The sequence below is a fragment of the Ranitomeya imitator genome, chromosome 3, assembly GCF_032444005.1.
Source record: "Ranitomeya imitator isolate aRanImi1 chromosome 3, aRanImi1.pri, whole genome shotgun sequence".
Classification (NCBI taxonomy): domain Eukaryota; kingdom Metazoa; phylum Chordata; class Amphibia; order Anura; family Dendrobatidae; genus Ranitomeya; species Ranitomeya imitator.
This window is the reverse complement of record NC_091284.1, coordinates 418807038-418820245: the sequence shown is the minus strand read 5'-3', so window position 1 is coordinate 418820245 and position 13208 is coordinate 418807038. Positions and strand designations below refer to the sequence as shown.

General features: G+C 45.7%; 1 protein-coding gene across 1 annotated transcript in view; it reads right to left on the bottom strand.

The window, feature by feature from the left end:
- Positions 1–13208, bottom strand: part of LOC138671647 (uncharacterized) — a 108820-nt gene that overhangs the window by 66044 nt on the left and 29568 nt on the right. Inside the window, exons 3-4 of the mRNA XM_069759818.1 lie at positions 2979–3087; positions 2769–2881 (exon numbers count right to left, since the gene is read on the bottom strand). Of these exons, the coding sequence (XP_069615919.1) occupies positions 2769–2881; positions 2979–3087 (222 nt within the window). The remainder of the gene's footprint in view (positions 1–2768; positions 2882–2978; positions 3088–13208) is intronic.

The following is a 13208-nucleotide window of genomic DNA, read 5'->3' as shown; positions in this document are numbered from 1 at the left end:
TACTGGTAGGAGGTGGTGTTCTGCGGTGCGGGGGCTTCACCGACAATTTGTGAAAGCCTGGAGCTCCCGAACTTTCCATGCTTTTCAATGCAGTGGACTCTGGGAAAATGGCCACAGGAGGCAACGCATTCGCAAATTAAGATCTTGGAACCGAGATCGGCTCCTGAGATATCAATTGCGAACGTGCCCACGCCTCCAATGACCATTTTCTTGGAGTCCACTGCATTAAAAAACATTGCTAGTGTGATGTTGCTGGGCTTTCACAAAATGTGGCTGGAGCTCCAGTACCGCTAAACACCACCTCCACCACCACCTACCAGCCTACTCCCGCAGCATCGCCTCACTCCTACCTCTGCCGAACACCACCTCCTGCTAGCCTGGGGCATGCAGCATCCCCTGCCTCCACTGCCATCTTCCTGCAGCAGCGACCCTGCCACCTGGGACCATCCCTAACTGCCGAGTCCCCCACACACACCCAGGTAAGCTACCACAAAAGTGGATTATAAGACGCACCACCATTTTATAAAAAAAAAAATTCCTCCCCAAAATTTGGGGAGCATTTTATAATCTGGTGCATCTTATAATCTGCCAAATACAGTAGCTTTGTATCTACAGCATCCATGTACACCTACAGTAGTGTTCAAAATAATAACTCTGTGCCCAAAAACATGAGTTAATCACAAAATCTTTATACTAGTTTTTATTTGCATGCATTGTGAACATTGCACACTGTTTTCAAATTCAAAACATTAAGAGAAATGTATAGAATTTTTAACTATTTTACAGAAAATAACAAAAAATGAACATTGGGCTGTCCTAAAAAACCGCAGTGTCTGCATTTGTTTTTACAAACTCACTATATGTACTATTGTTTTGGAGGATTTAGCATTCCTGTGAATCACCAACCTAATATTTAGTTGTATACCCACAATTTTTTAGAATTGCTTCACATCTATGTTGTATAGGGTCAACCAACTTCTGGCACCTGTCAACTGTTACTCCAGCCCAGGATGCTTGGACTACATCCCACAATTTTGTGGCATTTGTTGACTTTGCCTCAGAAACTGCATTTTTAATGCCACCCCACCAGTGTTCTATCAGATTAAGGTCTGGGGATTGGGCTGGTCACTCCATAACCTCAATTTTGTTGGACTAGAATCAAGATCTTGCTTGGTAGATCTGAGACCTCCGTCACTCCAGCTCTATTCCCACCCAACACCACCTTCTTCTGCTTGACTGACAGCCTCTATGTTGTGACTTCAGTCAAAGGAAGAGTTAGTCAGGCAGGAGAAAACAGTGCTGGGTGGGGAATAGAGCTTGAGTGACAGAGGCTTCAAAATTACAGGCTCATTTGTATATCAATTCAAACGCTGATTTTTCAGTTAGGCCATGTGCAGTATGGCCAGCGTTCATAGCAGATGAGATTTTTGCTACACATAGCAGGGATGCAATCTTGCAACCAAGCACAAGCAATAAAAATGTCGCAGCTTCAAATCTAAGGAGACTATTGAAGCAAGTTAAAAATATAATTAAAAAAAATATATAAAAAATATATTCAATTAACCCCTTTTGCCCAATTCAAAATAAAACAATAAAAAAGTATGAAAAATACACATACTTGGTATCGCTGTGTTCATAAACTACCTATCTATGAAAATGTAAAAATAATTAATCCAATCATTAAACGGAACAACAAGAAAAAAATTCAAAAGCCAGAATGACTTTTTTGGTACCCCGCAACATTGTGATAAAATGCAATAATGGGAGATAAAAACATAGTATTTACCCCAAAATAGTATCAATTGAAATATCAGCTCGGCGCACCAAAAAGAGGCCCTCATCCAGCCCAAGATCCCTAAAAATGGAGATGCTAGGTCTCGGAAAATGGCACCCCTTTTTTTTGGTTTTTTTTTCAAAACTTTTATTTTTTCACCATTTAAATAAAAAAGAACCTATACATGTATGGCATCTACAAACTCATAATGACCTATGGAATCACAGTAGCAGGTCAGTTTTAGCATTTAGTAAACATGGTAAAAAAAAATAAAACAATTGTGCCATTTTTTGCAATTTCACCACACTTGGAATTTTTGTTCCCCTTTTCCAGTACTCTATATGGTAAATTCAGTGGTGTTGTTCATAAGTACAACTCGTCCCACAAAAAAATTGCCCTTACACGGCCATATTGACAAAAGAATAAAAAATTATGGTTTTTGTAAGAAAGGAAGCAAAAAATTTAAACCACAAAAATGGCTCGGGTAAAGGGGTTGCATAAGTAAGCAGGAGTAATAATGTCTCCAGATCATTTGAACAAACACTTAAGATGGAGGTACAAAAAGCTGAAAATCAATATATAATTGATAACCACCAAACTAGCATAAAAGAAGCTGAACACCAGCTAGCAAAACATATGTTAACCAGAGTGGGCAATAACCATTTTTTTCCAAAAATTAAAAATATTTTGAAGAGGGGGAGAAGGCCGGTCATTTACTGGCAATCATATCAAAAGCCCAGCAGGAGAAGTCTTTTATTAAAGAGATGAAGGGAACAACATCCTAGACTATTTTAACAGTACTTCAGGGGTTATTTGAAACACATTATAAGTCTAGAGGTCCCTCCTCTGTAGACTCAAAAAAAACAGGAGGAACGAACTGGCCATGTAAAGGTATCTTTATCTTCTGACAGATTCCATTAATGTTTAATTTTAAAGAAATTAGTACAATAAAAAAGATGTATGTCATCTTTAAATAAACAATTAATATGTTTACCTTCTGTCTGGTTTCACATTGGGCTAAAAATAAATCCATTGCATTCTCAACTAGCTGGAAAGTGTGATTTATAAAACTTGTCATTTCTGGTGACACCTCTGTTGTGCCATCATCTAAAGAAATAATAGAAATGTTGCACATAAACTAATATTCCATTATTTTGTACATTAGGCGAAGATACTATTGCGTTATGAACATATCACCGCAAACCTGTTGTGCATCCAGATTGTTCGGCTGCTTTTTTCCATTGTTCCCTCAGGCTCAGCTTTACTTTTTTTTCCATTCTCGCATGCTCCACCTTACTCATGTTTGGAGGGTGCTGAACATGGAAGAAAAGGGTAATTAATGAGTAAAAAGAAATTGAGCAAATTTACTATTACTCTATAATATTTGGTGAGCATAAACTTAGTCTTGAGACTTTAATGGGCAGCGCAGTGGCTCAGTTATTAGCCCAATGCAATGGTCCGAGGTGTCTCCTCCAGCGGCTGCACTTTGCCACCACCCGGACTGAGAGTCGGACATTCTCTGAAACAGCTGTCAAGCTGACAGCACGACGGTTCTGAGTGAACAATTGTGGTTGCTTCTTTCAGACATGAGTAGAACTGAACCTCTGATAGCCGGGTCAGAGCGAAGTGAGCAACGTTATCAGGTCATGGGATCATGCTGAGGATATCACTCGCCAGCATTCAGGGGCGCAAACAACATTGGTGGTAAGTGCTCCAGACCAGTGGAACTGAATACACCAAAGATTTAGTGTAACCGGGGGACATTTGGTAGGGGTGTGGGGAGATTTAGTGTGGGGAGAGGGGTGGGGGAGATTTAGTGCAACGGGGGTTGGTGGGGAAAATATAGTGTAATGGGTGAAGATTTGAGGACACAAGTGTGGGGAGCAAGGAAGGGATGAGTGCAGACAAAATATGGGAAGCGGGAAAAAATTGAAGATGCAATATGAGGACCAATGGGTGAGATGGGAGCATGTATGAGGAAACAGTATAGGGGGATGCGAGCAGACACAATATGGTGAGAGGGGGCAAGGGTGTAGACACAGTATAGTGAGTGGGAGGATGGTTGCTGATGCAGTATAATGAGTAGGTAGTGGGTCAGGACACAGTATGAGGAGCAAGGAGGGGAATGTATGAGGGGGATGGGTGCAGACATAATATGGTGAGTGAGAGGATTGGTGCGGACACAAAATGGGAGGGATGGGTGTGAATACAGTATGGGTAGAGTAGGGGAGAGAATGTACAGTATGCGAACACAGTATTTGGAGACAGGGAATGAATGGGTGTAGACAAAGTATGGTGAGTGGGGGATGGGTGCGGACGCAGTATGGAGAACGAGGGTGATGGGATGGGTGTGGTCACAGTATGGTGAGTCGAGGGGATGTGTGAGAAGGCAGTATGAAGAGTGAGGGGTAAATATATGAGAAGATAATATGGTTAGCAAGGAGGATGTGAGAGGACACATTATGAGGAGGGATGGGGAAATGTGTGAGGAGACTATTAAGGAGAATAGTGTGGGAGACGGTATGGGGGGAAGAAAAGTGTGAGTGGGTAATTATTTTCTCAGGTGCTCAGTGTAGGGCAGATATTTATATTCAGGAGCATTATAATGACACTGCTGTTTGTAAGGCTATTGTGTTGGGATGTGCTGCAGAAGACTGGAGAAGATGGAATTCTGTAGAGACAAGCTGGGGATGAGAAAAGTCATCATGGCAGCACGGTAACTCAGTAGTTAGAACTGCAGCCTTGGGGTCCTGGGTTTAAATCCAACTAAGGACAACATCTGCAAGGAGTTTGTATGTTTTCCCTGTGTTTGCGTGGGTTTCCTCCTGGTACTTCAGCACTGAGGAATTAATGGTGCTATACAATAAAGTAAAATAAAAATAAATAAATCATGGCGTCTGGACAAGAATAAAAGGAGGAGAATAACTTCAAATCAGTGAAAATGTAATCTATAAGGTACCTGGATATAAATGTTTTTTTTCTGATACTGGCTAAATCTCATATTTATATTTGTTAGGAGCTTAAAAGTGGTATTGCAAGTTTGTGATGAGTCTGCAGTCATTCTTTGTGACTGCAGACATCTTAATTCTCACAGTGCGCACTGAACACTGTCAGGATTCTCTTGTGGTGGTGATTTGCATTTATGGGAACACATGCAAACTAGACATGTGTGGCCTCACTCAATGAAAATGAATCGAGCAAGCCAAACATGCCTACTCGGAATGTGGCCAGAAGTATGCAAATCACATAGTTGTGCTGACATGACAGTCCTCTCTTGCCCCCGGCAATGGAGAATCCTATAAGTGTGTGGTGCATGTGCTGTGAGAATTCAGCAGCCTGCAGTCATATATAGTGACTGCAGACTTTCCTCTCAAACCTGGACAAGCCCCTTAATTATAAAATGAAGCCCTGTAGCCAATCCTAACTGCGTGTAATATACTCACTGTCAGGATTCAGCTCTGATTGCAGGTTCCAGCAGTTATCACATGGTCACTTCAATCATATGTGAATTTCATACTTACGGTCACGTGAAAACGAGCTTCTCTTCAGTGAGCGAATTAGGGAGAGCAGCTCATTGGCACATGATTAAGTATGCAAATCGCATATGTGCCTGGGGTAAGGGGGGGGAAGACAAACTGAATTCTTGCCCCAGGTACCGGAAAACCTAGAAGCACCTCTGATTAGCACTATATCCTTGCAGCACTTGGGTCCTGGTTTCAAATCCCACCAAGGAAAACATCAGCAAGGAGTTTGTATGTTCTTCCCATGTTTGCATAGGCCTCCTGCCACTCTCCAAAGAATTTTCATTAGAGAATTTAGATAGTAATCTCAGTGGGGAAAGGGATGTTAATGTCTCATATTGGATTGAACTTGGCCCATCTTTGGATAATTTTGTATACATTTACAACTGTATGAAGATTGAAGTGCAAAATGCAAAAAGTGCCTAAAACCTTAAAGGGAATCAGTCACCCCCAAAATCGAAGAAAAAGAGGTTAGATTATATTCAGCCAGGGACGTTCCCGGCCTCTCTGACCTTTCCCGGTGCCTGCGCACAGCAGTACTTTGCTCTGCCCTCAACAGGACAGACAAAGTACATCTGAGCCGCAGCATGAAGACCAGAAGAGGATGTGATCCTATGAAGATGGGAGGCCCCGAACCGGACCGCGATGCCCATAGGATCGGACCGCCCACCCAGGTGAGTATAATCTAAACTCTTTTTCTCATCTTTCAGGATACATCGGGGGCTTATCTACAGCATTACAGAATGCTGTAGATAAGCCCCTGATGCCGGTGGGCTTAGCTCACCTTCGATTTTGGGGTGACAGGTTCCCTTTAATTAAGTGTTAAAGACATGTATGAGTTTTTTGTATTAATTATGCCAAAATTCTGGCGCATTTAACATATCTCTTAGAATGACTAGAAATATTGAAATCACATTTAATACTTGCAAATGACCAGTCTGTTGCAACATACTGTGAGTTACTTGAATGCTTCCACATACAGGTGCTTTTCACAAAATTAGAATATCATCAAAAAGTTTGTTTATTTCAGTTCAATACAAAAAGTGAAACTCATATTATATAGAGACATTACAAACAGAATGATCCATTTCAAGTGTTTATTTCTGTTAAATAATAGATATGTGTCATTGTGACTATTAGCTGCGGTGATGTGAGTATGGAAGTATGCTCCAGTACATATAGTGTTAAGACAGTGGCTCCAGGGCCAGGTTTTACGAGCAGTCAAAAGAGATGAGCGGGAACGACCGATCACATAACCCAACCCCAGTGGCGTGGTTTGGCTAATAAAATGAAGGCCAGATGGCTCATTCTGGGTCTGTGGCTGGAGGTGTGGAGACCTCCATTTTGTATGTGTGCTAAATACACTGACCTGAGAGGGCGGACCTGCAGTACTATATGGACTGTTTATTTTTTCTGTTTGCTTTTAACTTTGTGCCGGGAAAGGCTGTTTGTTTGTTTTCCTATGCAGAGCAGTTTATGCAGTTTTAATAACCTTGCTTGGACATTGTAAGGCAGTGACCGGTGTCATATGCGAGGGTCACTATGTATCCCCCAGGATGTGCTTAGAAGCATATTAGATCCGCTGGAGTGCCCTGTGCTCACAGCAGGTTTGCCTGTGAGAAACAGGGAAGAATAAAAGTGAGTGTGACCTGGATCAAGTTATTTGACCCAGAAATTATTCAGGAAAACCTGGTATGGGCTTTTATTTTTGAAACGGACTGCAGGAAGGTAGTGGGGCCGGTCCGTTTCCTCCAGCCCAGATCTTATAGTGGCCCATGGCCATAGAATCTGGAGGATAGAAAAAAAACCCTGCCAGAGAGTTTGGGTGTGTCAGTGTTGGTCTGGGAGTCAGACCTAGCAGGAGGCTTATGAGGAGCTCTTTCCCTGTGGAGCAACACGGGCCTGGCAGAGCCTGAAAAGCCTGACACCCCAGCGTATACAGGGGGTGTAATACGCTCACAGCAGCGGATTGTGGACTGTTGTTATTTTTCCCGGCTGCATACTGAAGGACTTGTTGCTTATGGTTTCGGTTTGTGAGTATGCTGTGAAATAAACAAGACTTTATTTTGAACTTTATATGGGTCACTGCCTATTCACTGCACAGCAAGGACATCGCTACATCACATTTGGTTGGAGAAAGCGGAGCAGTGTGAATTAAGGCATACCCAACGCCATTTGCATGTCTGTTATGAAGCCTGCTACATTGCAACTCAGGCCTACAGACAAAATGGAGGAGATCCTGAGGCAGCTGGTCCTCACACAGCAACAAACTAATAACCTGTTGCTGCAGCAAATTACAGCCCTGCGTGAGGCACCTCCAGCACCGACCCTGGAACGTCGCGATGCCCGAGACAAGGTCCGCTCCGCTTTGAGGAAATTGAGTCCGGAAGATGACGTGGAAGCTTTCCTCACCGTCTATGAGCGCACGGCAGAACGGGAAAATCTGCCAGCAGCACAGTGGGCTGAAGTTGTGGCTCCGTTCTTGAGGGGTGATGCGCTAAAGGCCTACTTTGACCTCAGTCGGGAGGATGCCCAGGACTATTCCAAGCTAAAAGGTGAGATCCTTGCCCGACTGGGGGTTAATACTTATGTGAGAGCTCAACGGGTGTTTTCTTGGACTTTTGTGGAAGCCCAGCCTGCCCGGTCTCAGATTTTTGACTTATTGCAGCTTGTGAAACGGTGGCTCCAACCTGAGACTTTGACCACAAGTCAGATAGTGGAGAGGGTGGTGGTCGACCGACTGGTGAGGGCTCTGCCAGCAGCCATACAGCGTTGGGTAGGTCAAGGGAACCCGGGTACCCTAGACCAGGTTGTAGGTCTGATAGAGCGATATAAGGCCACCCAGGACTTTATACGGGACACTGCTCCACTTCGGCTGTCACGTAAGGCTCCGCCAGCTCAGGAGTCTGAGAAAAGTCCACGACCCTCCACTGGGACAAAACCAGACCGAGTCTGTGCTGAGGGGTTGTCTCGGAAAGAGAGTGACCACAGACCTGTGTCCCCTAAACTGGCTCCAAGGTTACCTCGTGCCCCAGTCATTACGTGTTGGCGGTGCCAAGAACCTGGACATTTGGTTGCTAATTGCCCCCTAACAACGGAACCCATGGACTGCGGGTATACCCGCCGCGTGTCTATGTATGCCCAGCCAGTCTGCATTGCCACTACAGACCCTGCCGGTACCGAACCTCAGCTGTGCAGAGTGCTCGTTAACGGGTACCAAACAGATGCTCTCTTGGACTCGGGGAGCTTGGTGACCCTGGTACACGGGTCCCTGGTTGCTGGGGACAGTCCTAATGGATGAAAGGTTGGGGTAGTGTGCATATATGGGGACCTCCGAGAGTACCCGACTGTGGAGAGATAAAACATGTGGTGGGAGTGGTAAAGACTCTTCCGTATGGGACTGTGATGGGTAGAGACTTGCCGTTGCTCTGGTCCCTCTGGGAGACCAGAGTTAACCCTCTCAGGGTAAAAAGCATTCCGGGTGCGGAACCCGAAGATCCCAAGTCAGGGACACCTGCCGTAGGGGTCGCCACGATAGGGACAGTATGTAATCCCGATAGGTTTCCCCTAGAGGTATTGGCAGGAGAAGTGGAAGAGAATCCACCAATTCCTGAGCTGGAGGTGTCACCTGGTAAGTTTGGGACTGCCCAGCTCCAAGATCCCACTCTGACCCGGGCAAGGGAAAGAGTAATCGAGGTGAATGGGGTGGCACAACAACCTGGTGCAGAAAAGGAGTTTCCCCGGATGACGGTCAACCAGGAGTTACTGTACAGGGTTGATAAAATCCGGGATGAGGTGGTGGAACAACTGGTAGTGCCCCAACCCTATCGTCGGGCGGTGCTCGACATGGCTCACACTCACATGTTGGGGGGGCACTTGGGGGCCAAAAAGACGTTAGAGCGCATATTACAGATGTTTTTTTGGCCTGGTGTCTACGCTGAGGTTACAAAGTACTGTGACACATGTCCTGAGTGTCAACTAACCTCACCCACCACGAACTACCGGAGTCCATTAGTGCCTCTGTCCATCATAGAAGTACCCTTTGAGCGGATAGCGATGGATCTGGTGGGACCAATAGTAAAATCCGCCCGGGGCCATCAGCACATATTCGTAGTCGTAGACTACGCCACCCGGTATCCAGAGGCGATACCGCAGCGGCACACTTCGGCTAAACTAATAGCCCGTGAACTGTTTGCCATGTTTTGTCGCCTTGGGCTTCCCAAGGAGATCCTTACAGATCAGGGAACCCCTTTTATGTCTAAAGTGACTAGGGAGCTATGTAAATTGCTCCAAATTAAACAGTTGCGTACCTCAGTGTACCATCCAAAAACCGATGGGTTGGTCGAGAGGTTTAATAAGACCCTCAAGGCCATGCTCAAAAAGGTGGTCGCAGAGGATGGGAAGGATTGGGATATGTTATTGCCATATTTAATGTTCGCTATACGCGAGGTACCACAGGCGTCCACAGGGTTCTCCCCATTTGAGCTATTGTATGGCAGGCACCCGAGGGGACTGCTGGATGTAGCCAAAGAGACATGGGAACAGGAGCCCACTCCACATAAGAGTGTTATCGAGTATGTGGCAAGTATGCAGGATCGGATTGCAGTCGTGCAACCCATAGTAAAGGAGCATCTGTTGGATGCCCAGGCCGCTCAGAGCCGTACATATAATAAAAGGGCCACGGTCAGGACCTTTAAAGAAGGAGACCGGGTGTTGGTACTGGTACCCACCCCAGAGAGTAAACTCATGGCCAAGTGGCAAGGGCCTTATGAGATACAGGGGAAGGTGGGGGAAGTGAATTACAAAGTGTACTAACCCGGGAAAAGAAAACCCGAGCAGTTGTACCATGTAAACCTGCTAAAGGCCTGGAAGGACCGAGAATGTTTGGTCACAGATGCAACTACGGTCATACAATCGGAGGTCCCTCTGGCCCTGGCCAAGGACACAGCCAGGTGTGAGGTAAAAGTCAATGATGCCCTCACAAAACAGCAGCGGCGGGAGGCTCGAGCTTTGGTACAGCAGAATATGGATGTATTCTCAGAGCTGCCGGGGTGAACCTCAGTGATTCAGCATGACATTGTCACTGAGCCCCGGGTAAAGGTGCGGATGAAACCGTACAGAGTGCCAGAAGCCCGAAGGCAAGCCATCGCGGCCGAGGTAAAGCAAATGCTTCAGTTGGGAGTCATTGAGGAGTCCCGAAGTGAGTGGGCTAGCCCCATTGTACTAATACCAAAACCTGATGGGTCATTACACTTCTGTAATGACTTTAGGAAGTTAAATGAAGTGTCAAAATTTGACCTGTACCCCATGCCACGGGTGGACGAGCTAATTGAGAGACTGGGGAAGGCCCAGTACTTCACCACGCTGGATCTCACGAAAGGTTACTGGCAGGTTCCCTTAACAGAGTCAGCTAAAGAAAAGACTGCTTTTATAACCCCAGAGGGTCTCTATCAATACGTTGTCTTACCTTTTGGGTTACATGGGGCTCCGGCCACATTCCAGAGGCTGATGGACATTGTGTTAGCGCCACATAGAGATTACGCATCGGCCTATTTGGATGACATAGTCATCTTTAGTACCGACTGGGATACCCATCTGACCCAGGTACAAGCAGTGCTGGAGTCTCTTAGAGCCGCAGGGTTAACAGCAAACCCAAAAGAAATGCGCGATAGGTCTCACGGAAGCCCGGTACTTGGGATACGTGATTGGCCGGGGGGTTATCAAACCTCAAGTGAACAAAATTGAGGCCATTCAAAACTGGCCCAAGCCCTTAAGTTCCAAACAAGTGAGGGCATTCCTTGGCATCATAGGGTATTACCGTCGATTTATACCCAATTTTGCTGGTAAATCGGCTTCCCTAATGGACCTGTTAAAAGGGAAGAAAACGGTGATGGTCAAGTGGAATTCTCAAGCAGAGGAAGCTTTCCAGTCCCTGAAGTCGGCGTTGTGTGGACAGCCGGTCCTCATCAGCCCTGACTTCAAGAAAACCTTTGTTGTGCAAACCGATGCTTCAGAGGTAGGCTTAGGAGCGGTGCTGTCGCAAGAGGTGAACGGGGATGAGCATCCAGTCACCTATTTAAGCAGGAAACTGACCCCAGCAGAGAAAAATTATAGCGTAGTGGAGAAGGAGTGCTTGGCGATTAAATGGGCCTTGGAGTCTCTACGCTACTATTTGCTCAGGCGTCAGTTTCGTTTGGTAACAGACCATTCACCCCTTGTCTGGATGAGAAATGTAAAAGAGAGGAATGCCCGAGTCACCAGATGGTTCTTGTCCTTACAAAACTTCAGCTTCTCTGTGGAACATCGGGCTGGGAAGTCACAGGGAAATGCCGATGCCCTGTCACGGGCACCATGTATGCTGACGAATGTTCAACCCCACAAGTCTGAACAGAGGGGGGGTATGTAAGGCAGTGACCGGTGTCATATGCGAGGGTCGCTATGTATCCCCCAGGATGTGCTTAGAAGCATATTAGATCCGCTGGAGTGGCCTGTGCTCACAGCAGGTTTGCCTGTGAGACACAGGGAAGAATAAAAGTGAGTGTGACCTGGATCAAGTTATTTGACCCAGAAATTATTCAGGAAAACCTGGTATGGGCTTTTATTTTTGAAACGGACTGCAGGAAGGTAGTGGGGCCGGTCCGTTTCCTCCAGCCCAGATCTTATAGTGGCCCATGGCCATAGAATCTGGAGGATAGAAAAAAAAAACCTGCAAGAGAGTTTGGGTGTGTCAATGTTGGTCTGGGAGTCAGACCTAGCAGGAGGCTTATGAGGAGCTCTTTCCCTGTGGAGTAACACGGGCCTGGCAGAGCCTGAAAAGCCTGACACCCCAGCGTATAGAGGGGGTGTAATACGCTCACAGCAGCGGATAGTGGACTGTTGTTATTTTTCCCGGCTGCATACTGAAGGACTTGTTGCTTATGTTTTCGGTTTGTGAGTATGCTGTGAAATAAACAAGACTTTATTTTGAACTTTATATGGGTCACTGCCTATTCACTGCACAGCAAGGACATTGCTACATCACAACATACTTTATAACACCAGCTTAAAAAATGATTTTAAAATCCAAAATGTTGGCCTACTGAAATGTATGTTCAGTAAATGCACTCAATACTTGGCCGGGGCTCCTTTTGCATCCATTACTGCATTAATGCGGCGTAGCATGGAGGCGATCAGCCTGTGGCACTGCTGAGGTGTTATGGAAGCCCAGGTTGCTTTGGTAGCAGCTTCAGCTCATCTACATTGTTGGGTCTGGTGTCTCTCATCTTCCTCTTGACAATACCCCATAGATTCTCTATGTGGTTAAGGTCAGGCGAGTTTGCTGGCCAATCAAGCACAGTGATACTGTTGTTTTTAAACCAGGCATTGGTACTTTTGGCAGTATGGACAGGTGCCAAGTCCTGCTGGAGAAAGAAATTTCCATATCCATAAAGCTTGTCGGCAGAGGGAAGCATGAAGTGCTCTAGAATTTCCTGGTAGACAGCTGCGCTGACTTTGGTCTTGATAAAGACAGTGGACCTACACCAGCAGATGACATGGTTCCCCAAGCCATCACTGGTTGTGGAAACTTCACACTAGACCTTAAGCAGCTTGGATTGTCTGTCTCTCCACTCTTCCTCCAGACTCTGGGACCTTGATTTCCAAATTAAATGCAAAATTTACTTTCTTCTGAAAACATCACCTTGGACCACTGAGCAATAGTCCAGTTCTTTTTCTGCTTGACCAAGGTAAGATGCTTCTGGCGTTGCAAATTGGTCATGAGTGGCTTGACATAAGGAATGTGACACTTGTAGCCCATGTCCTGGATACGTCTGTGTGTGGTGGCTCTTGAAACAATGACTCCACCAGCAGTCCACTCCTTGTGAATATCCCCCAAATTTTTGAATGGCCTTTTCTTAACAATCATTTCAAGACTG